The sequence below is a fragment of the Erythranthe guttata genome, chromosome 5 (assembly GCF_056151865.1).
Source record: "Erythranthe guttata isolate IM_541 chromosome 5, IM_541, whole genome shotgun sequence".
Classification (NCBI taxonomy): domain Eukaryota; kingdom Viridiplantae; phylum Streptophyta; class Magnoliopsida; order Lamiales; family Phrymaceae; genus Erythranthe; species Erythranthe guttata.
This window is the reverse complement of record NC_142537.1, coordinates 16,845,609-16,867,072: the sequence shown is the minus strand read 5'-3', so window position 1 is coordinate 16,867,072 and position 21,464 is coordinate 16,845,609. Positions and strand designations below refer to the sequence as shown.

Genomic DNA, 21,464 nt, shown 5'->3' with positions numbered 1-21,464 from the left:
CCCCTAAATTTACTCATTTTCAAATTTTATTAATGTTAGTTGTTTTTCCTTTTCATTATGAAATTTTAGGAAATACAATGAGAGATTAATGGTGAAAAATATTAAAACATTTTATTTTGTTATTTTTAATGGAAGCCCGATCAACACAATACTATTTGTATAACACAATAATATTACTATATTATTGTATAATAACACTGTAATATTAAAATTTCAAACTGTTAAGGTTACTTCGACCCTACACCCGGTGAAAAACATCGGGTGGGTCTTCTGCTGCCACGTGTCTTTTTTTTTTTTTTTTTTTTTCTAAAACCCCTAAAGGTAAACCCTAGAGAAGACCCACCCAGTGTTTTTCATCGGGTGTAGGGTCGAACAAATCAACTGTTAACAAAGTTTTTATCTAAATTTTGGGACCAAAGTACAATTTATAAAGTTCCTAAAATCCCTAATTTCTTCCTCTCAAATTTCTCTTCTTGGAACACCCCCACCTCCCCCCCCCCCCCCCCAAAAAAAACAGATGAAGAAGATGAATTAAGTATGATCGGAATAATTTGAAAAGGAGACAACCAGTCTGGTTCAATGGTTTCTGGGACAACACCGGTCGTTGATTTTTTAAAACTTTGTTCTTGTCGTCGAGCGGCGTTGAATGTTTCCTCTTCCCTTTTTTTTTTTTTTTTTTTTTTTTTTCTCTTTTGACGTGTTTTTAGGAAAAAAGAATTCCCACAGGTTATTGGCTTCGACTTTTTTTTTTTTGGAAATTATTTTTCTTCCGCAACTCAAAAATTTAAATTAAAAAATCAAGAAAAAAAAAAATCAACGCGGTTAATATGAATTCAACATCGGTGAACGGCGGCAAAAAAAATCAATAAAGAAAAAGTCAACCTAGTTAAAAAGAAAGTAAACGTTGGAAAAAAAATTCAATAAAATAATAATAACGGCAGTAAAAATTGGGTTAAATTTGGGGTCATTGGTCGAAAATCGGTTAATTGGTTATACTAGGGGTGTATGACATTTTAGGGTTTTTAGAAAGTTTTTATATAATATAGGGGTCTTATTACAATTTTCTCAAACAAAATCCCAAATTTAGCTGTAATTCAACGCATGACCTTTACGTGTTGATGGTCAAACAGGCGTAGGGACTCAGTGTGTTAAAATGTGGCAACGTTAGAGTGTAATTTGTTGACGACGGTAAATGGGGGACCAGAAGTAAAAAACGTGCAAACTTTAGGGGCCAAAACTATAATTATCCCGCTTAAATCAAATTTTAAACCACTAACATATCTAATTGTTTAATCCCACTTTGCACCCCATGTAATGTAGCATCTTGGCACTTTACACCCTTGAAAAAAACAACTAGCACTTTGCGCACTCGAAAAATAAGAAATCATTTGCAATGCACCATGAATTGAATATTTTAAACTTAATGATGGTAATTTCAGTTCTTATTAGTTTTTTTTTTCCTTTCAGGGTGCAAAATAGCATATTAAATAATAATTTTCATTTACATCCGACATAATTTTGAGCGTACAAAATGCGAAAAAAAATTACAACAAATTACTGAAAAAACTATTTTTCTTACCAAAAATAAAAATAAAATCTCACTAAATTATTTAACTGATGGATGTTTTATTGTAATTAGTTAAAATATTTGATAGAAGTTTTTGGAAATAAATTTATAAGTAAATAGCTAAAGGATTTTTTTGTAAATTTTTTTGTGAATATTTTTTTAGTTATGATGATGAAATTTATTTTTATTTTTGCACTTTATAGTTTCGAAAGGATTGATGAATAAAAAAAATTATTTGATATTTCGCATCCTAAAAATATGCTAGTAAAAATATTAAATTACCTTCATTAGCTGTAAAATTTTTGCATGATTTATTGGGTCGATGGTGCAAAGTGCTATTAATTTTTTGGGTAAATTATGGCCACCCCCGGTGGTAAGGTAAAATTACAAAAAAAACCCCTCTTGTTTGGGTAATTAGCGGAATCTTCTAGATTATGTCGAATATTCTCTACAACTCAGGCATCACCACCTAAAATACATTGACACACACCTACCCCACCGTAGTCCGCCGTCGGATCCCCACACAACCCCTTATACGAATTGTGCCACCCAAGTTTTCACTGTCAATTGCGCAACGATCCCACTATCAAAACAACACCGTCGAAAAAAACACTAGCACATACCTCGCACCGATGTAATCCGACAGATCCTCGCACAAATCCGTTTGATGGTAGCAAGAGTGTCGAGTTGTGGGTGTTCTTGAATTTTGTGTTGAATTGCCAAAAAAAAAAATGTATAAACTAGGTTATGAAGTATGTTGGGTTTCTTGAAATTTTGTGTTAATTTATCTTATCTTATTGCTCCTCCCTTTCACGATGAGAAGACTGAACGGGAGAGAAACGTAAAAAAAAAAGGACAGAAAACGGTGGTGATTGGGGGCTTTTGAGATCCTACACCGGGTGAAATACACCGGGTAAATCTTTACCGTTCATATACACACAAACACACACACACCCACATTGGTATGTGTAGATCAACGGTAAAAAAACACCCGGTGTAACCTTCACCGGGTGTAGGATAGATAAAACCGTGATTGGGTGACGTGTTAGGCTTTTAAGGGCAAAAAGGTAAATATACAAGAAAATTGAAGGTGTGAGTTTTTTATACACTTGACCATAAATCACAGGGACTATTTTGTTACATTTTGTAGTTTAGTAGGTGGTTGTGACAAGTCTTATAATTCAGGGGTGCAAACTGTATTTTCCCAAACAAAAACATTTATCCAATCAACCATTAAACAAACATAAACACAACCATTTACAAGACAATACCCTCCACATCGGGAAATTTACAATTTTCATCCCTAGAGGTTGCAACAATTTAATATTTGGTCCCCTATATTTACAAAAATCACATATGGTCCCTCATGTTTTAATAATTTGACAGTTTTGGCCATTTCCGTCAATTTATTATTAGTCCGTAAGTTACGGTTGTGATGGGAATATGTCTGATTCCGTTAGTTTTAACGAAAAATTGACGAAAAAGGCTAAAAATGTTGAATTTTAGAAACATAAGGGTCCAAATATAGTTTTATGAACATAGGGGACCAAATGTGGAATTGAAGAAAACTTTAGGGGTGAAAACTTTATTTTTCTCCTCAACATCCAAATTCAGTAGACGCAACAAAAGGGGAGCCAAAACAAATTCGCCTGCCACAGATCTTCTTCACCCCGCTTACTCTGCACCAAATTACCAAATTCGCCGTCGAAATGGAATTCTTTGTGAAAACCCTCACCGGGAAAAACATCATTCTTGCCTTCGAGAGCTCGGACACCACCATTTCCAAGGTCAAGGCGGAGCTCCAATCCAGGGAAGGAATTCCGGCGGATCAGCAGCGGCTGATCTTCGCCGGAAAACAGTTGGACGACTGCGAAACCCTAGCCGATTGCAGCATTCAGAAGAACTCCACTCTCCATCTGGTCCTCCGCCTCCGTGGCGGCATGCACATCTCCGTCCGAACCCTAACTGGGGCTATTGTCGATTTACCCATCGGAGATATTACTGGTGAATCGGAAATCATACGCGAAGAAAAGGGCGAAATGATGGATGCTGATGACAAATTCGAGTTGTTCGTCAAAGCCGATTGCGGCAAAAGTATTGCGCTCCAGGTTAACGGCTCCGAAACCATCGGCGAATTCAAGAAGCTGATTCAGGAAATCGAGAATAGCAGTGATGAACCAACTTTGTTTTTTAAAAACAAAAAGTTGGATTGTGTTGACAAACAACTAAAGGATTACAACATTCAGAAAGATTCCGTTCTTCAGATGGCATACTTGGGTGGAAAACTTGACAGTTTCTTGGTAGCTAAAGGCTCACATGGAATCCGTGATACCAAAACACGAGCTGCTCGTGTGTTAGAGACGAAGATCATGCCAACCGATGAGATTCCAAAACTTTTTCGTAACTTCGTGGAAGCACTTGAAACCCGCAACCCATCCCCTACCGGCAATAAGAAGATGGCTCTTGGTTGGAGTCCGTGTAGAGGTCTGGCCATGGCTCTTCGGTTCAAAGATATACCCGTCCATTCCACTAATGATGTCAAGGCAATGACCACGATGCTCCAAGAGTATAATTTCAAGGGGAGGATTGTTATCGATAGGGCGATCTTGAATGAACATACTTACAATAGTATGTATGCCATAGCTCGTGGGGCTGGTTTGGAAATTGTTTCTATTTGATATAAACAAATGTGTTGCTATGTCTTCCATAGCTCGTGGGGTTAGTTTGAAAGTTGTTCTTATTTGATATAAACAAATGTGTTGCTATGTCTTCCATAGCTCGTGCGGTTGGTTTCAAAGTTGTTCTTATTTGATATAAACAAATGTGTTTTGAAGTTTTCGATTATTCCACTTCTTTCACAGTTTTCTTAGTGTGTGTTTGATATTCGTTGAATGAAAATGGATGCATTTTTCATGTTTGAGTTCTATACATATTCTAAGCATGTTATGTAGTTTCCGCTCGCTGGATTAGATATATAAATCATCTCCGATGTTGCTTTTCTGATTATGGTTAAAATTGAAGTTTCTTGTCTGTACAAAATATGTTAAAGTAACGAAGAATCAGGTATTTATTTTTGTACCTTAAGAATATAGTTAAGGTGTTGTGGGAGGAACGGGAATAGAAAAAAACAGGGAGATGGTGATGACGTTGATCAGTATCCACAGATTGGACACGAGTTACCCGTAGATGATGCTTTGACGAATCGGGACAAAGAAAATTCCGTGACTGAGGTCAGTGTAGTCCATTATTTCTAATAATCTGAAAATTGCATTCTTATGGTGCTTTTCTAAACATAATAATTTGCAGTTACAGAATGTAGAAGCAGGGCAGGTCTCTCTTTTGTCGAGGCAGATGGAGCAGCTTTGACATATTTTCAAATCGAATGTATAAAATTTTGTTGTCATATTTTCAAATCGAATGCTGAATCATCAGGTTCTTGCAACTTAATAGGCTGAAATCATCGGGTGGTTGCAAAAGTTGCAATTGTAAGAGTTTGAAACTGTAAGTAGATCCAACATTTTCACCAATATTTTATAATCTTGCAGCTCCCGTTCTACTTGTTTGTGATTTGTTTCTCTACAGTTAAAGCGCGTGCGGATTCTTGTGTTTGTCAAGATTGCTTTAACAGACCTGAATATGAAGATACAGTTGTTGAGACACGGCAAAAAATTGAATCTCGGAACCCTCTTGCATCTCCTCCTAAATCCGTACGACCTGCAACCAGTTGTGGGGTATTTATTGCTGCCTTCAAATTTGTAATTAAGAGGAACATCGACAAAATTCTAATTGAAATGTTTGTGATCTTGCAGGAAGATGGTACCGATATCACGCCATCCTCAACAAGGAATAAAAGAGGGTGCAATTGCAACAAGTCGATATTTGCACATTTATTGTATCAAGGTTTTGTTTTAAATTATTCATTCCCTTTGTCATACATGATATCTTCAGAATCTTCTAGAAGCTCAGACAATCATGTTCTGAATTCTGAAACTGGCGACGGAATTATCTAACGGAAACCTGTCAATGCATGTTTTTCTTCAATTCGTTGAAACTTATAAGTGAGATACTGTGCACTTAATTCCTGAGATAATTTGTGATACCATTCCTGCAGGAAAAAAATATAGTTTCACAGTGGTCAGATGGAAGGAAGAATATATTACTGCCACTTTACGTGAGTATATAATTATTTAAATAAAAAAGGATTTGGAGCTTGTTTTCATATTTAGATTATTTTATCAATTACAATGGTATGCTGTTTTTCGTAAGTTCGTACTATTTTTGTGGATTAGTGTAAATATGCTCGGCTGAAAGGATTGTTGTTATTATTATCTTGCACCATATTTTGTATTAGTATTAGTATTGGTATGGGATCCACTCTTTCTTGATCGAGGATTTTTTTGCTGAATGAGTTGTCGTCGCGGTGGCTGTGCGTGCCGAGGTTCTCGCCCAACAACTGAAATTTTGAGATGCACATGAACTGCTTGCTTATTGCTCAGAGAGAAACTTCATTTATTTCAAAGCCCACTTAATGAATGGCTGCTTCGAATCGAATTCAGGTGAAAAGAATCTCAATTTTTGCAATTATCTTCTTTCCTAATGCATTTAAAATCTGATACTTGCCTGAAAATCGTGATAAACGTTTCTTGATGTTATAGATATAGCGCTGCCACGTGATGAATTATCCTTGCGGTGCATCAAAACGATGGCGAGTTATCAGGTTCTGAGTCCAAGTATGTTTGGAGCAACTTATATTCTCATACTTCGCCTGCAATTTCTTTTTTTTTTTTTTTTTTTTTTTTTTTTTTTTTGCGTTCAGCTGTTATTTCTGTATGTGTGTTATCCTTTTTAAGCTTATGGTATATCCTCGTAAGATGCCCTCTCTCACTCTCTCACACACATACAGGAGAAAACGTTACGTAGTTTTAGTATCGAACGGAAGCTTCAATCCTCCTACATACATGCATCTGCGTTGTCTTGGTAAGTGTATCTCAGCATACATAAAGAAGCCTTGAAATCTATTATTCGTATATTCTTTGCTAGCAAATGTCTCACTATACTTACACTTGTGTATGGATATGTGTTGCATATAAAGTTGACGAGAGTGCTAATTATTTTGCAACTATGCTACGTTTCGCTTGAGGTTGTATTGATTTATCTTATTTAATGCTCAGAGTTGGCAAGAGATCGATGCTTTGAGTTCACAAGGGTTTTGTGTATCAAAGCTGTCTCTTGTATTAAAAACGGAACCATATCTCGCCTTCGCCACGAGTAAGCATTATTTTCTCAAAAAAAAAAAAAGACGAAGATTATGTTCATTTATTTATTTTCTCGTTTTTTAAGGGGGGCATAGATGTAAAGTTCTCGATAGGCACCGAAAGATTGATGAATGTACCTTTGAGCTACTTAGAGATCAAGAAAACGATGAACGAGACGAAGTGGAAAAAGGATCGAAGGTGTGAAAATTGATGAATGTACCTTTGTATTTATATTATTTATTGTACTTGTGTTTGCATTTACTTGGATTTTGCTGTGAAGGAATAAAAAGAAGGGTGGTTATATACGAGGCGCCATTTTGGCGTGCATGCACTTTTCGATAAGTTTTTACCTTTTTACATTTTTTCTATCAAAGCCTATAATCCTTTTAATACCCGAATTTGCACATTCAAGTCAAAAAAATTTAGATATTCAACAATTTTGAGATGGATCAAACGAATATAGACACATAGGTAATGTTTTCTTTTTTTCTCGAATATTCATGTACTCGTGTGATATTACACGACCACATGCCATGTGGTCGTGTAATATCACACGAGTACATGAATATATTTATTTTTGTTCTTCAACTCGTGTGGTTTTGCGGGTAATTCTTGTAGGCAGTTGTCTGCTTGGATGGAGATGGCTGCAAAATCCGAAGTGGATCAGTGGCAATTACTGAAGATTCTGATATTGATACGTCCATTGCTTGTGATTCCTGTGATAAATGGTATACAATAAAATTTCCAGTTTTCCATTTATTTTTGTTCAGCCTTATCTTTTTTCATGGAAATCGAGCGATCATGGTTTACAATAAATTTGGACATTGAGTGGGGCCTACAGCTACCTTGTTTGCTCTTGCTGATGCTCGATGCAGTACATTTATATCCATTTCGTACTAATCGCAGAGTTCTTTATTTGGTATAACAAGCACGTCTTGGTATATGAAATTTCACGATTTAGGAGTTATCTGATTTTTCTGTGCACTTTAATTTGCTAGCACTCCTGTCTTCTCCTCTTTGATTTATACTTTTTCAGTTTCGTCCTGTGTGTCCTTGCCATGTCATTGTTTACAATATTGATTTGTACCGTTGGCTATTTCATATTATTGCATTTGCGAGTTTAGAAAATGTGCCGAGAGTCCGCAGGAAAAGTTAATTGACTTTCTCATGCTGGCAGTCCTGCCAAGCCACAAAAGGGAACGGACTCTTTTTAAATCTTTCTTTAATTAAACATTCACTACTTGTGAGTTTTCACCAACACGTTGTGTCACTCTCATCTCCACGAATCTTAAGAAGTTATAGAGATCTAAATATGCTGTCTGAACCAGAATAATATGATTAATTTCCTGGAAAGTTTGATTACTCCTGGTTGGCATTCGTGTAATTCATTATCAGAATTGACTTCGTTTTGAAATTCTCACCATCTTTATATTGATTGGGTTCTGCTGTCAAGTTTTTGTAACTGATTTTTCAATGCCTTCTTCTGATTTGTTATTGTATTTTATCTGAACAGGTACCATGCTTTCTGCGTGGGATTTGATTCCGAAGGCACTTGCGAAGGCTCATGGCTATGCCCAAGGTAATTAATTGGTTCCTTTCTAAACCTACCTCTGATATCGGCTTATTATTTATACGCATCCAAAAATTGTTATAAGTGGTTACCTCAAATAAGGAACTGTCCCCGGGTTGATTCTTGGTGGATATTTGATACTGTATCGTTAGTTGATGAAAGTTCACAGAAGTCAGACAACAGGGTCTCAGTATTAACAAAAACCTATCAAAATGGTTTAGAAATCGCTAGTGGTGATCACTGCCTAGCTGAAGCATCTTTTTCTGGAAGAGTATCGGTATCTGTTGCTGACGAGGGTGAGACAGCTGTAGTTATCTCACTGGTTGACAGAAATCAAGAGAGTCGAGAATCAAATGAATCAGTCTTGGGGTGTAGCAAAGACGGGGAAACTGCCTTGTTATCATGTTCAGTATCCGACATGCCGAATTTGGAAGCACTACCAGGAGATAGGAACAGTGTTGAACCTAACTCAGTTCACCAAGAAATGGAACTTTCTTTATCACCGATTTCCACATTACCCGCTGAGCTGAAGAAAATTGCTGATGATGCACTGAAAACTGCCCCAAGACATATAAATAACAAAACAATCGAAATCGACGCTAGTGTAGGCCTTGGTCTTGATTCTCTTTCATGTTTTTGGTAGACATGAAGGACAATGACACAGCTGAAGATCATCTGCCTGAATCTTTGGAACCGAATAATAGGTCGGAAGATCTTTTGCCAGGTATAAGATAAGAGTGAGCAGCTATATCACGATTCATTCTCAAGTATCAATACTTTCAGCAATTATATAATATATCTGTCTGTTAAGTCAAGCTCATTATTGCTTCTTTGCCTTCCCTTCAGCTGATAAGAAGCTGTCTGCTGAAATGGACGTGTTGTCACGAAAAAGTATGACGTGTGATGAGAAAGAGACCATAAGTGGAATTGCTCGGGGTAAAAGGAAGCACAGAGATAACAGGTTATTATACCATAGAAATGCCTCATTTCCAGTTTTACATTAATGATGATGCTTCAAACTTTACATTAATGAAATAACAAATTACTCCAATACCTTTTCTTTTCTTTTCTTTTTATTTGGCCTTGTTTCATGTAGTTCTTTGTGATGGTGTAGAGATGCGGACGAGGGAGAAAGAAAAGCGAACAGCGAGGCTGAATTTTCTCGAAAGAAAGTGAAAGCCCGTAAGTCTGACAGATCAAACAGCTGTATCCGTTCGAGATGACTCTACTGCTACTTTTAGTCAAAGTGGTTCGAGGAGGAAAAACACAGCTAAATCTATATCTAAAAAGGAAAATAGTATCTCTGATATAATGGATATAGTTAAAGGAACAGATCGTAAAAACAGAAATTCGTCCGACGTAACCCCCAAAGAAGGAGAAAGTGGGTTGAGGCTCAAGAAAATCGTGAGGAGAGCTGGCGAAGATAAAGATTCTTTAGAGCTGGTTCAAGAGCTTAGGAAAAAAATCAGAGAAGCGGTTCGTAATAAATCCTCTAAAGAGATCGGACAAGAGCTTTTTGATCCAAAACTTTTGGATGCTTTTCGAGCTGCTTTGGCTGGATCTGTGCCTGAAAACAGGAAACAGCCACTGGATGTGAGGGCAAAAAAGTCATTGCTGCAGAAGGGAAAAATACGTGAAAATCTAACAAAGAAGATATATGGGAATGGAGGGAAGCGACAACGAGCTTGGACTCGGGAATGTGAAGTTGAATTTTGGAAACATCGATGCACAAAAGCATCAAAGCCTGAAAAAGTTCAGACACTAAAGTCAGTTCTTGACCTGCTAAGAGATAATTCCGATTCCACAAAGAAAGCGCCAAGAGTTGAAGAAGAGGCAAAGGGTTCTGTTCTTTCAAGATTGTATTTGGGCGACGCATACTAATTCCGCTAATCCGTGTGCACGAAAGACCCGTAATTCCATCATCAGGCAATGCATGTGGATTCAAGTTCGATTTTTCTTTTCCCAAATCTAATAAATATTTATTTCTATATGTGGATTCTAGTTCGATTTTTCTTTTCCCAACTCTAATAAATATTTATTTCCATAGTATTTGATTTTTGTTGATTTAACATATACCTGTAATAATTATCAATATTATCTTTATATACAAAAAGGAAAATTATTCTAAAATATCCTCAAAGAAACAAAGGGTTCAATGAAACAAGTTAATAGTTTTGAGTTTGAACTCATAAATAAATAAAATTCAAAAAAAGCAAAAAAAAATAAAATAAAATAAAAATAAATAAAACAAAACCAGAGACAACTAAAATCCGTTATAGAATAACCAATTCAATGCGTTGAGGTACTTGTGGTTCAAGATTTTGTTTTATGACCTTCCTTGGAATATATTCCTCTTTCGGGTGAATTCCACCGTTGGGATCAATTATTATTTTCTCAAGAACTGCGCAATTCTCCAAAACGTAGCTAAGTAATTCAACATCATTAGTGCAACCATAATAGCCACGGAACTTGAACACTTTAAGGTGATTGTGGGGAGACCTTATAGTAGTAGCCGCCTTCATTTTTCTATCTTTCCTCGGAATTCTACACCATTGAAACTGCACATTTATGAGCTTTCATAAGTTGATTATAGAAACAAACCCCAATATAAAAAAAAAAAAAAAAAAAAAAAAGAAGAAGAAGAAACGTACGTGAAAAAGAAATTCCTCCAAGTTAGGAGATGCCCTTATCAAAGCAGACAGTCTAACAAGACTCTCATCACCGTTCGCAATATATTCAATGACCAACTTGTTGAGTTTAGGCATCACGGGAAGCTCGCAAATCTCATCGATTTCTTCGCCGGGTCCAATCCATCCGTATCGATAGTTGTACAACGTTAAGCAAAGAGTCTGCAATTGAGGAATGCAGCAAGCCAGTACACTGAATGCATGTTTTATCGATACACTGTTGTCGTCACAGAAGTTGACGGATACATTAACAAGCATCGGGACATTCTCGAGTAAAAGTCCCTTTACTCTCGAGACTTTAAGTGTAGTAAGCCTTGGCGCGGAAACTTTAAGTGATTTCAAACCCTGGCAATGGACCATCTCCAAGTGTTCTAACTTGAGGGACGAACCACCGCAAACTTGGAGCTTCGTTGTCGTTTCCGATTCATGGACAACCAATTGTTCGAGTAGCTGACAGTTACGTAACAGGAACTCGATAGCTCCGCCACTCAAACTAACGGATTTAAAAACAATTGCTTTGAGGGACTTAAACCCGACAAGCGTGCTTCGGTTGAGCAACGCTTCGGGGAAGCAATATGTGGTCCCAGTAGTATTTTCTTGGAAGTCCAAAGTCAACCTCTCGAGTTGTCTGGCAAATGCAAATTCAAGCCACCGAGTGACTGACTTCCTCGATGATTTGTCTATACGGTAACAGATGTTGAATTCTTTTAAGGAGAGAAATTCTCGCGATCGAATAACGGAATCTATCCATTCCACATACTTGTGTCTCTCGATCACGTGCAATGCACTTTTAGCATCAAAATTGAGACGAGGGGTGTGGGCCCACAAGTTCGTCCAACGAGAAGAAAGAACACTTGTTCGGCCTGCTTCCTTGAGCGACAGCAACGGCAGTATATTATTAACCAGAATATCATCGGGCAACTGACTTATCCGATCTTCATCGCCCACAATACTTGTCTCACCACACTGTCAGTCAAACGAGATAATAAATCGTATATTAGTTGGATCTAAAAACATAAACCCCCACCAAACTTCAATCTTCTTGCAAATTGTATAATCATATCAGCAAATTAAATCAGGGATTTAGTCTACCAGCAAAGTTAGGTACTTTATGCCAGAGGCATGCAGGCTACAGCACACACACACACACACACACACACACACACACACACACACACACACACACACACACACACACACACACACACACACACACACACACACACACACACATATACATATATGTATATATATATATATATATATATATATATATGAATGAAAAAAAATCCCCAATCTTTAGCCTTAAACAGAAAATTGGTATAAATTTTGACTCCCTTCCCACCCATAAAGATTGAATCTTTGGACAAAAACCTTTCAATACTGATAGCAAAACCTTGAATCTTTCAACAAAAACCATTCAATACCACATAAAGCTTGGATCTTTGATATATATATATATATATATATATATATATATATATATATATATATATATATATATATATACACACACACACACACACACACACACACACATAGCAGCATCAGCCAAAAATTGAAAAAAAATCCCCAATCTGTAGCCTTGAACAGAAAATTGATATAAATTTTGACCCCCCACCCATAAAGATTGAATCTTTGAACAAAAACCTATCAATACTGATAACAAAACCTCGAGTCTTTCGACAAAAACCATTCAATACCACATAAAGCTTGGATCTTTGATATATATAACATATAACATATAACAGGATGTAAGAAAAAAAATCAAATTAAAAAAAAAAAAAAAAAGGCAAAAGCTTTGTCGAAAGCTCACCTTGTTGGGTTGAAAATTGGTATGAATTTGGAGGCGCTCCACAGCCATAAAGCTTGAATCTTTGGACAAAACTGATTCGATCTCTTGGTAAGAGAAGATGAATTTTATGGAGGATGAATTTTAATATTTTATTGAAATAATATAATATTTGCTATATTTTTTATTTTATTTTTAATCAGAGAAAAGGTATTAATATTATATAAAATTAAAGGTAAAAGAGTCCAAATTGGGTTGCAAATAATACTAAATATTATTAAATATTATTACTAAATATTATTAATATTTCCTAATGAAAGTGAACTCCTAATCTAACTCAAATAGGACTAACAAACACACATAAATATTATTATTTGATTTAGATTGCAAATATATTTTCTAATTAATCTTGATTTGTTTGATTTCCTTATATACAATAGTCGATTTTGAGGTAAAATTATATTTTTGGTCCCTCATCTTTACGCAAAATTACACTCTTATTCTCTCATATTCCAAGATAAACAAATTTCATCACGTATTTTACCAATTTGTAACATTATTGGTCCACCCGTCATTTGATCATTTACAATAATATTTTATATTTATTAAATGTTATTTTCAATCTTAATTAAAAAATTGGACGTAGTACCACCTTGCAAAGTTGGTGTTTTTTTTCGAATTTAGTCGTTTTACTTCAAATAAGTTAAGGGGGTAAGATGAAAATACTTGCATAGATTTGTAGCAAGGAAGAAGAAAAAAAGGTGTGTTCTTATCATTATTTATTTGTCACCAACTAGGGGTTATTAATTAATTAGCTAATTTTCTCTTATTATTCAAAGGGTTGCAATTATCTCAAAACGGCGTCGTTTCTTCAAAAAAGAATCAATAAAATCTTACAGTAGAAAAGGGTCAGAATCAACATTCAACAATTGGATCTTCCTTAGGATAACGACACTCCAACTCCGAACCGCCTTCTCTCTCTCTCTCTCTCTCTCTCTCTCTTCTCTCTCTCTCTTTCTAGAGAGAGAAACCGGATAACAGAGATTCAGATCTCCTCTTCCTTCCGTCTGCTGCAATATCGTAGCGTTTTTCAAGGTGATTCTCTCTCTCTCTCTAAGCGTAATGTATGCAATGGTTTCGACAATTCTCCCAAATTCAGATGATGCGCAGTTTCTAATCTGTCAAAATGTCGATTTATTCGAGCCTTTGTCGATCGGAATTCACAAATTGCGAACGATTTCAGTACACATCGCCCTAATTAGTGAGTTTAATTAGTGAGTTTTTAGGAGTAGTTTTCCGAAAACAAAATTTGGGATCACAGGGAGATTTTTGCTAAGGAAAAATGTGAGTAGGGTCCTTTTAACAATTAGAGTAAACTTATGGGTGCTGAATGCAATAAACCCTAATACATTTTGGCTTTTTTTTGTTATAGCAATTTCTTTTGAAAAATTTGGGCATTTGAGTTTTGTGGTTTGGTTTAACTTACTTTTGGATCACTTGATATGTAATCAGTAACAATAATCATTGTTTGGATTCTGCTATATAATGCTGGTATTGTTTGTTTCTGTATTAATAGGCAAAGTTCCAAACTTCCACAATGACTAAAGTTGTTCTATCTGTTTACGAGTTTTGCAGATTCGTGGAGAAATAAATAAGAAATTATGTCGGCGGGAAAGGAAATCGTCGATCTTTCAGGACCTGCTGTATCGGAAAGAGAACACTTCGACCTTTCGGGACCTTTGCACTTGACAGCAGTTGATTGGTGAGAACTCACAAACACATTCTGTCGATGTATAAATTAGTTTGTATTCGGTTAACTGATATTGATCAATAGTAGAGTTTTGTTCTCCTACAAATACGTTTCTCCTCTTGGTATTTAAAGATGTAAATGAAAACTTCCGTTTATTACGATTAACTAATCTCGTCCTTTTTTAAATGCAGTTTGAACAAAATATTCTTTTAACGTTGTATGTAATTGGTTTAAGAAGCTTAGTTTACCACCACATGATATTCCGTTTGACCTTGCATTATTCGCAGATGAATTTGTGTGTGGGAATATTATTGGCATCTTTCGTTAGCATGTTCACTCTAAGTTTATCGGATAGATGATCTAACTTTTCTTGTATCGAATAGTTTGACTATTTGATCAAAGAATGGCTCGACTGAATTTGGATTTCTGCTTCCTTTTTCTCAAGTGAATAGGTATAATTCTTAAATACCCGTCTTTTTTTTTTCAGGACAAATCCGAGTCACCGAAGGTCAGTCGCAGCTAGTTTGGTTCAGAGCGTATATATATTGGAACGAGACCGCCAAGAAAAACGAGACGGGCCCTACGCCCTCGCCCCTCCTTGGTGGGAATTTTTCCATTTCAAGCTATACAAGCACCTCATCGACGAAGCCGATTCTTGCATATTCGGTGCCATATTCCAGCTCACCACTCCCACAACCCACAATTCCCCACGGTTTGTCATCGCCTTTCGAGGCACGATAACCAAAGGCGACGCGTTCACACGCGACCTCGAGCTCGACGTCCACATCATCCGAAACGGGCTCCACCAAACATCCCGTTTCGAGACAGCTATACAAGCCGTGCGCCACGTCATCGCCACGTTCGGAAGCTCGAACGTATGGCTGACAGGTCATTCTCTAGGTGCATCTATGGCATTGCAGGCAGGAAAAAGCACCGCAAAAACGGGTATTTTTCTCGAGGCCTTTTTATTCAATCCTCCATTTTTGTCAGCACCGATTGAGAGGATAATCAAGGACAAGAACGTGAAGCACGGGCTTCGATTCGCTGGGAGTGTTATTACAGCTGGGCTGGCTCTTGCAATGAAAAACAAGAACCGTGGTTCGGGGGTAAACACGACATTTGACGTGCTGTCCGAGTGGCTGCCTTGTCTGTTTGTGAATCCGAGTGATCATATATGCTCGGAGTATGTGGGGTACTTCGAGCATAGGAATAGGATGGAGGAGATTGGGGCAGGGGAGATCGAACGGCTGGCGACGAGGCACTCGATCGGAGGGCTGCTGTGGAATGCAGTTGGTGGGGTGGAGTTGGAGGAGCCGCTGCATCTGATTCCGTCGGCGAATTTGACGGTCAATTTAACTCCGGCGAGGGATTTTAAGGATGCTCATGGGATACATCAGTGGTGGAGGCCTGACCTGCACTTGGAATCTAAATCTTACAAATTATAGCTGATAAATTCATTCCATTGGTCAATTTGATTCTTGAATTTATTCACTATTATTAATTTTTTTATTTTTTTACTTTTTTTAGTGGGAGTATATAATGTACTGAAAAAAAAATAACTTTGTGAATTTCGAGGAGACAAACTAGTTAATGTGGAAAAGTAGGGCCCACCACCTCTGGGCTTCTGCCGCAGCATCAAAATGTGGGCCCACTTTTTTAGATCGTGCAATTCCCGCTTGAAGGAGGGGTATTTTGGTCACAATAATTAAATAGATGAAAACAAGTGAATTAAATTAAATAACTAGAAATTAGTAACTAACAGTGGAAGCCTAATACAGATCCATCACTAACAGAAATAGAAACCCGACAATCGGACCGGGCCTCCACGTGGTGGGTAAAAAAATGGAGGACCCGAACCCGGCCCGCCATCTCAAGCCTCGATTCAACCTCCATGCTCGGCCCGATTCGGAACCCGGAGAGCCCGTCGGTGACATTGGGCCCGAGGATCTCGGGCTGACCGGGTGGAAGTGGCGATGATGAAAGGGGGAATGAGCGGACGGAGAAAGTGGCGGCCATGTACTGAGTCTTGCCGGCGGAGATCTTGCCGGCGGGGATGAACATGAAGCCGACTTGGACGCCGGCGTAGAGGAGCTGGAGGGAGCTGTCGTAGTGGGTGAAGACGGCGCGGTTGGGGTTGTTGACGGTGACGTACTGGGAGAAGGTGAAGGTGACGGTGGAGTTGGCGACGGAGAAGGACGGGAGCTGGACGGCGTTGACGGCGAGGTTGGGGTCTTTGGGCTTGAAGACGGCGAAGTAGACTATGCAGGCCACCATTATTATGAAGATCAAGAATACGGCGGCGACGACGCACGACGCTAGGTTTGTCCGGCCGGTGGGTGCTGGCTTGTGTGCAGGATGAGATTTGCCCATTTCTTGATCTTGTCTGAAAGTTTAGATTTAGTGTGTGTTTTGTGTGTGTGTGTGTGTGTGTGTGTGTGTGTGTTTTGAGATACAGTGAGAGAGTGAAGTGATGGTGGAGAGTGGGGAGTGAGATGAGTTAAAAAGAGATTTTGTTTTGTTGTGGGAGTGTGAAATATGAGACTTTTGTTTGTATTTTTTATTTTTCTTTTTCTAAATAAATGTATAACAATAAATAATTATATATTTATTAAAAAATATTAAACTATTCTTATTTTATGAATTTGGGCTCTTACATAGATCTCAGTTACCAACGTCAATAAGTATGTAGCACGGACACAAAAATGACGGTACATAAAAAATAGGGAAACGAACATAGGAAAATGACATGTCTAAAAAAATGAGGATACGGGAACTTAGAGGAAATATTTATAAATATGTTACATAGATATACATAAGTTTTTATTTATATGTAAATTTTTTTTATATATTAAATTATTTTAAAATAAATACTATTATCGACTAACAATTTGTAATTGATCATCACATCATGTACATAATAGGGAAACAACCACAATATTTGGAAAATTGCTATTTAAGTATGATTCTAATTTTTCGGAAATTACAAAATAATCCATAAAATATCCGCCACGTGTCCTCGAATGTCTGACACGAAATATTTCCAGAATGCAGAAATGTTAAGAAATTAAAGTTTTCGTACTACAGAAGTAGAAGTTATCAAGTATATATATATACAATACACAAATCCAAGATAAATACTCAAAAATGATTTTTTACTAAAAATATATTCTTTATTTTTCTGCAAAATATTGTTTTATTTTTCCAATATAAATGGGCCACAAAATAAGGAAAAGAGAGTGGGGGCAATAGCCTTGATTCTTGACAAATTATTCAGTCTAAAGGCAAAGGAAGACCATTCCATTACATGAATGTGTTTTCTACTTTTGTTGTATGTGTGGTCACTCCTCTATATCGGGTAGGGATGAAAATTGGACCGATCAGATTAGAATTAGTAAATATTTAAAAAAAATCAAAATTTTAAATGAGAAGATCGGAATTGACGGAATTTGGAAATTTCAATATTTCATTCACATGTAATATAAAACTACATATTAATTATTAATATTAAAATTTCAAGTGTAAATTTTGGAAAAGAATCAAAATTTTTGGAAATATTTTCAAAAGCATAAAAATCGGATGGGAAATCGACCCCATGTATGTATTCCAATTCCGTTCAAAAAAATCGAAACAAAAAGATCAAGACTTTAAGAATTCATTGTGGAAAAACATTGCTTCGAAAATCGAAATTTTGTTCTAATTTTCATCCCTAATACCGGGTAACAACAACATATCACCCACCATCTACACTCAGTCAAACACATACACGCATAAATATGTGTAAAACGTGTATGGAATCAATATACACACACACACATGATTCGATATTATCCCATCGGATGTAGCATATAAATAACCCTTCATATAGTATATATTGTTTCAACCACACTTTAGATGGAGAGTTTGATTTTTACACACACACACACACACACACACACACACAAGTCATCTGCAAACACATCCTTCAACAACTTGTGTTCAACATTACAAAGTAATTCAACAGATCATTTCAAATAACTTAGAAAAAATTAGAGCTTTTATAAGGGCCCAAAGAGTACAAACAAAACAAAAGTAATTGCCTCTTTGTTTATGGCACCAGATATTATGTATATACACACTCCCACCTATACATACACACACAAACACAACACACAAACACACACACACACACACACTCAGGACAACCCACACAGATTTTACCATCACTTCATCAATTTATCAAGAGTTTCATCCATAATTTCAGACACAGTTTCGAGAAATGCAGCTTCAGTCATACCCGAAATCTCGGAATATTCCTTTGCTTCGTCGACAATCTCCTCTATAACCGATTTCTTGTTGAGGGTTTCTCTGCACATAATACTTCCTATCACAAAAGGGGTAAATCCCCTTTCTGCCCCTTTCTTCAGAAGCATTGTAGATATGCGTAGCGTAAGCGCACACTCGTGCGAGATATTCAATCCGTGGAAATCGAGAATCGCTAAATCTTGCTCAGGGTCAAGTGATTTTATATAGTCTTTCGTCTCTTGCGAAAACGGCTCGCGGGTTTGTGGCCAGTATAGCCACTCAAACGTACAATCTTCAAACTGCAAAAAGATTTAAAAATCATGAGTTTTAAATGAGAATAACCGATAAATAAATAAATAAATAATAATAACAGTAATAATAATTTTACATTTTCAGGCAAGCAGTAGCCGTGATCGATTGGAATTAGGACAATGTTGTTTCCGTTCTTTTCACCGTCTTTTCTGCGGAGAAGAATATTCCCAGCATGTCTATCTGCATTGGCTGTTCTTATATCGAAGACACTGATCTTATGAACCTCCTCAACGGGAAAAACACCGGGTCCCACATCTTCGCAGCTTCCGTTATTCTTCATATACATCTGCATTGACCCCGTCTTAATATTCTCGTTCGAACGATCAAAACCTTCCGGATGGTGGAATCCTCCGTGCAGACACCTCACCATAATGGTCGGTGGTACACCGGCAAAACCGATTTGGGAGTCTGATTTCGAGCGCAGGCCCGTTTTTGGATGGTCCAATAAATAAGCTGCAACTTCTCTCAGTGCACCCTCGCCCACTCGAGTACCCCTCTTCAGTCCTTCGCCGCTAGTGGATAAGGGTAAGCCTTGAGGATTATTCACAGCGAGTGGCTCCTCGTCTACTGGCTTAAAAACCGAGACGTACTTTTCACCGGTTGAATCTTGCATGAAGTAGGTTCCACCCGTGCCTTCGGACGATCTGATTGGCTGCTTTCCATTTGCTAACCCTTCAAAAACAGAATCTATCATGTCCCACAAAAATGGAGGCAAATTCACATTCGGATTCACTATAATCGGTTTCAAGAAAAAGTCTTCAACAAGTGGGGCCCTCGATAAAACCGAGATATCAGTGCACTGATCCGAATGTGGGGCCACAATTGACAGTTCAACGTCTTTTTCAACAGGCTTCGTCCAAACTTTAGCAGATTTCTGCACGACCAAGTGAATTACTGCATCGTTATCTTTGCTAATATCGTTGATTAGTCTCTGATCTTCTTCGAGCTTTTCACCATGGCAGAAGATTACAGGCTCTTCTAAATCGATAAAGCCTTTGCCTTTTCCTTTCTTGATAATTCTACGCTTTAGATACCCTACGTTTCTGTGCCTATCAACTTGAAGCTCAAATTGTTTCCCACAAACGGTACTCACATTGATCAAAAGCACGTCGGAGATTCTCAGAGCTAAATGCAGGACATTCCCATTCGTAATGCCATAGTCTTTGACTAGAGAATCGGTTCTTGACAGCTCTTTCCCACCGAAAACTAACTTCTGTTTCTTCACTACAAAACCCTTACAAGATTGTATTCTGAGCTTAACCGATGCAATGGAATCGGATTCCATTACACGCATTGGGATTGAAGAACCCCCCACGGTGATGTAGATTACGATCGATTCCAATCGACGGTTGAGATGAACAGACGACGAATTCCTGTTCGTCTCTTTGTTGATTGGACTCAGAGCAACATCAACAGCAGACATTGTAACTATTAAAGTCTATATAAAATATTTATTACCGAACCGAGCAGCACCCTCTCGAATGTCGATTATCCAGGATAAATTCTTTTTCCCCCTTTCTTGTTTTGTAAATTTCACAATATTCTATAAGTAATTCGACAAAACCTATAATAACAAACCCTAAATCGACAACCTATGTGTGAAAATTACAATAAACCAAACAATAATTGGCGAAAAAAAGAAAGGAAAAAACAGAAAAAATTCCCCCAGAAGAAAGTGTGTCGAAATTATCAGCAACGAAACCTCCGAGGGAGAGGCTTGATTGAAAATTAACAATTAATAAAAATTCAGAAAAAAAAAGATAAAATCAAGACCCTCCCCCTCTGCAACTACAATTTAATCAATCAATTGTAAGTGGATTCTTACTTAACCCCCAAAAGAAAAAAAAAAAAAACAAAATCAAAAAAAAAGGGGGGAAGAATCAGAATCAAAATCAAAATCAAAATGGGTGCCCGACACTGACCTTAAATCTGCAAAAATGAAGACAATCATCGTCGGTGGCAAAAAATTGCCGACTAAATTGAACGGCAATTTTTTGCCTCATTTTTGCCCGGATGTAAAATGAGTAATTTTGGAGAAGATGAATTTGAATTTATTGGATCGGAAGAAGAGCGATTTACACGCAGGTTTTTTTTTTTTTTTTTTTTTTTTTGAAGTTTTTCTTGTGAAGGAGAAATGGAGCGGAATTATAGCCGTTATCTTTGCTTTCTGCTTTTGACTCCGTGACTTCAATTTTATCAACGGTCTTCAGAAAATTAAAATTCATAATTTCACTTTACACCCTCGAAATA

The 21,464-nt window shown here is 37.2% G+C and overlaps 6 protein-coding genes and 1 long non-coding RNA gene across 9 annotated transcripts; 4 read left to right on the top strand and 3 right to left on the bottom strand.

Annotated features, from left to right (window-relative positions):
- Nucleotides 1-3,161: 3,161 nt before the first annotated feature.
- On the top strand, nucleotides 3,162-5,078 carry LOC148770788 (polyubiquitin 11-like). The gene is made up of 3 exons (XM_088817835.1): nucleotides 3,162-4,069; nucleotides 4,730-4,797; nucleotides 4,874-5,078. Exons 1-3 carry the CDS (start codon nucleotides 3,277-3,279, stop codon nucleotides 4,931-4,933), a joined length of 921 nt encoding a protein of 306 aa, XP_088673961.1. The 5' UTR covers nucleotides 3,162-3,276; the 3' UTR covers nucleotides 4,934-5,078.
- Nucleotides 5,079-5,158: 80 nt separating this feature from the next.
- Nucleotides 5,159-5,468, top strand: LOC148770787 (uncharacterized). Its single transcript, XR_016031153.1, has 2 exons — nucleotides 5,159-5,298; nucleotides 5,377-5,468. It is a non-coding gene; the product is annotated as an uncharacterized LOC148770787 (long non-coding RNA).
- A 512-nt stretch (nucleotides 5,469-5,980) lies between these two features.
- Nucleotides 5,981-10,441, top strand: LOC105970254 (uncharacterized). The gene is made up of 10 exons (XM_088817834.1): nucleotides 5,981-6,123; nucleotides 6,223-6,284; nucleotides 6,471-6,544; nucleotides 6,739-6,836; nucleotides 6,908-7,020; nucleotides 7,441-7,550; nucleotides 8,336-8,401; nucleotides 8,614-9,116; nucleotides 9,239-9,353; nucleotides 9,507-10,441. The coding sequence occupies exons 2-8, from the start codon at nucleotides 6,241-6,243 to the stop codon at nucleotides 9,033-9,035; spliced, it is 927 nt and encodes a 308-aa protein (XP_088673960.1). The 5' UTR covers nucleotides 5,981-6,123; nucleotides 6,223-6,240; the 3' UTR covers nucleotides 9,036-9,116; nucleotides 9,239-9,353; nucleotides 9,507-10,441.
- LOC105970257 (F-box/LRR-repeat protein At3g26922) lies at nucleotides 10,307-13,108 on the bottom strand. Of its 3 annotated transcripts, XM_088817833.1 has the most exons (4): nucleotides 12,896-13,054; nucleotides 11,044-12,045; nucleotides 10,647-10,950; nucleotides 10,307-10,390 (listed from the first exon to the last, which is right to left on the bottom strand). In XM_088817833.1, exons 1-3 carry the CDS (start codon nucleotides 12,941-12,943, stop codon nucleotides 10,666-10,668), a joined length of 1,335 nt encoding a protein of 444 aa, XP_088673959.1. In that variant the 5' UTR covers nucleotides 12,944-13,054; the 3' UTR covers nucleotides 10,307-10,390; nucleotides 10,647-10,665. The 3 variants fall into 3 exon arrangements, with proteins under 3 accessions (XP_088673959.1, XP_012850521.2, XP_012850522.2); XM_012995067.2 differs by lacking the exon at nucleotides 10,307-10,390 and having other exon boundaries at nucleotides 10,512-10,950; nucleotides 12,896-13,108; XM_012995068.2 differs by lacking the exon at nucleotides 10,307-10,390 and having other exon boundaries at nucleotides 10,702-10,936; nucleotides 12,896-13,055.
- Nucleotides 13,109-13,788: 680 nt separating this feature from the next.
- LOC105955109 (alpha/beta-Hydrolases superfamily protein) lies at nucleotides 13,789-16,189 on the top strand. Its single transcript, XM_012978807.2, has 3 exons — nucleotides 13,789-13,966; nucleotides 14,507-14,633; nucleotides 15,109-16,189. The coding sequence occupies exons 2-3, from the start codon at nucleotides 14,533-14,535 to the stop codon at nucleotides 16,064-16,066; spliced, it is 1,059 nt and encodes a 352-aa protein (XP_012834261.2). The 5' UTR covers nucleotides 13,789-13,966; nucleotides 14,507-14,532; the 3' UTR covers nucleotides 16,067-16,189.
- Nucleotides 16,190-16,326: 137 nt separating this feature from the next.
- Nucleotides 16,327-17,198, bottom strand: LOC105955087 (hypothetical protein). Its single transcript, XM_012978784.2, has one exon. It carries the CDS (start codon nucleotides 16,989-16,991, stop codon nucleotides 16,377-16,379), a length of 615 nt encoding a protein of 204 aa, XP_012834238.2. The 5' UTR covers nucleotides 16,992-17,198; the 3' UTR covers nucleotides 16,327-16,376.
- Nucleotides 17,199-18,563: 1,365 nt separating this feature from the next.
- On the bottom strand, nucleotides 18,564-21,422 carry LOC105955108 (phosphatidylinositol 4-kinase gamma 2). Its single transcript, XM_012978805.2, has 2 exons — nucleotides 19,291-21,422; nucleotides 18,564-19,201 (listed from the first exon to the last, which is right to left on the bottom strand). Exons 1-2 carry the CDS (start codon nucleotides 20,635-20,637, stop codon nucleotides 18,821-18,823), a joined length of 1,728 nt encoding a protein of 575 aa, XP_012834259.2. The 5' UTR covers nucleotides 20,638-21,422; the 3' UTR covers nucleotides 18,564-18,820.
- Between the last annotated feature and the right edge of the window lie 42 nt (nucleotides 21,423-21,464).

Excerpts from the sequence above, each read along its gene's own strand:
- LOC148770788 (XM_088817835.1), top strand. The coding sequence starts at position 3,277 with ATGGAATTCTTTGTGAAAACCCTCACCGGGAAAAACATCATTCTTGCC. Across the intron at positions 4,070-4,729 it reads AGGTCTGGCCATGGCTCTTC|AGATTGGACACGAGTTACCC; the intron begins GGTTCAAAGATA and ends ATCAGTATCCAC. Across the intron at positions 4,798-4,873 it reads AAGAAAATTCCGTGACTGAG|TTACAGAATGTAGAAGCAGG; the intron begins GTCAGTGTAGTC and ends AATAATTTGCAG.
- LOC105970254 (XM_088817834.1), top strand. The coding sequence starts at position 6,241 with ATGAATTATCCTTGCGGTGCATCAAAACGATGGCGAGTTATCAG. Across the intron at positions 7,551-8,335 it reads TGTGATTCCTGTGATAAATG|GTACCATGCTTTCTGCGTGG; the intron begins GTATACAATAAA and ends TTATCTGAACAG. Across the intron at positions 8,402-8,613 it reads GGCTCATGGCTATGCCCAAG|AAATCGCTAGTGGTGATCAC; the intron begins GTAATTAATTGG and ends AAAATGGTTTAG.
- LOC105970257 (XM_012995067.2), bottom strand. The coding sequence starts at position 12,943 with ATGGCTGTGGAGCGCCTCCAAATTCATACCAATTTTCAACCCAACAAG. Across the intron at positions 12,046-12,895 it reads CCAATTTTCAACCCAACAAG|TGTGGTGAGACAAGTATTGT; the intron begins GTGAGCTTTCGA and ends TTTGACTGACAG. Across the intron at positions 10,951-11,043 it reads TGGAGGAATTTCTTTTTCAC|TTTCAATGGTGTAGAATTCC; the intron begins GTACGTTTCTTC and ends ATAAATGTGCAG.
- LOC105955109 (XM_012978807.2), top strand. The coding sequence starts at position 14,533 with ATGTCGGCGGGAAAGGAAATCGTCGATCTTTCAGGACCTGCTGTATCG. Across the intron at positions 14,634-15,108 it reads CACTTGACAGCAGTTGATTG|GACAAATCCGAGTCACCGAA; the intron begins GTGAGAACTCAC and ends TTTTTTTTTCAG.
- LOC105955087 (XM_012978784.2), bottom strand. The coding sequence starts at position 16,991 with ATGGGCAAATCTCATCCTGCACACAAGCCAGCACCCACCGGCCGGACA.
- LOC105955108 (XM_012978805.2), bottom strand. The coding sequence starts at position 20,637 with ATGTCTGCTGTTGATGTTGCTCTGAGTCCAATCAACAAAGAGACGAAC. Across the intron at positions 19,202-19,290 it reads GCTACTGCTTGCCTGAAAAT|TTTGAAGATTGTACGTTTGA; the intron begins GTAAAATTATTA and ends ATCTTTTTGCAG.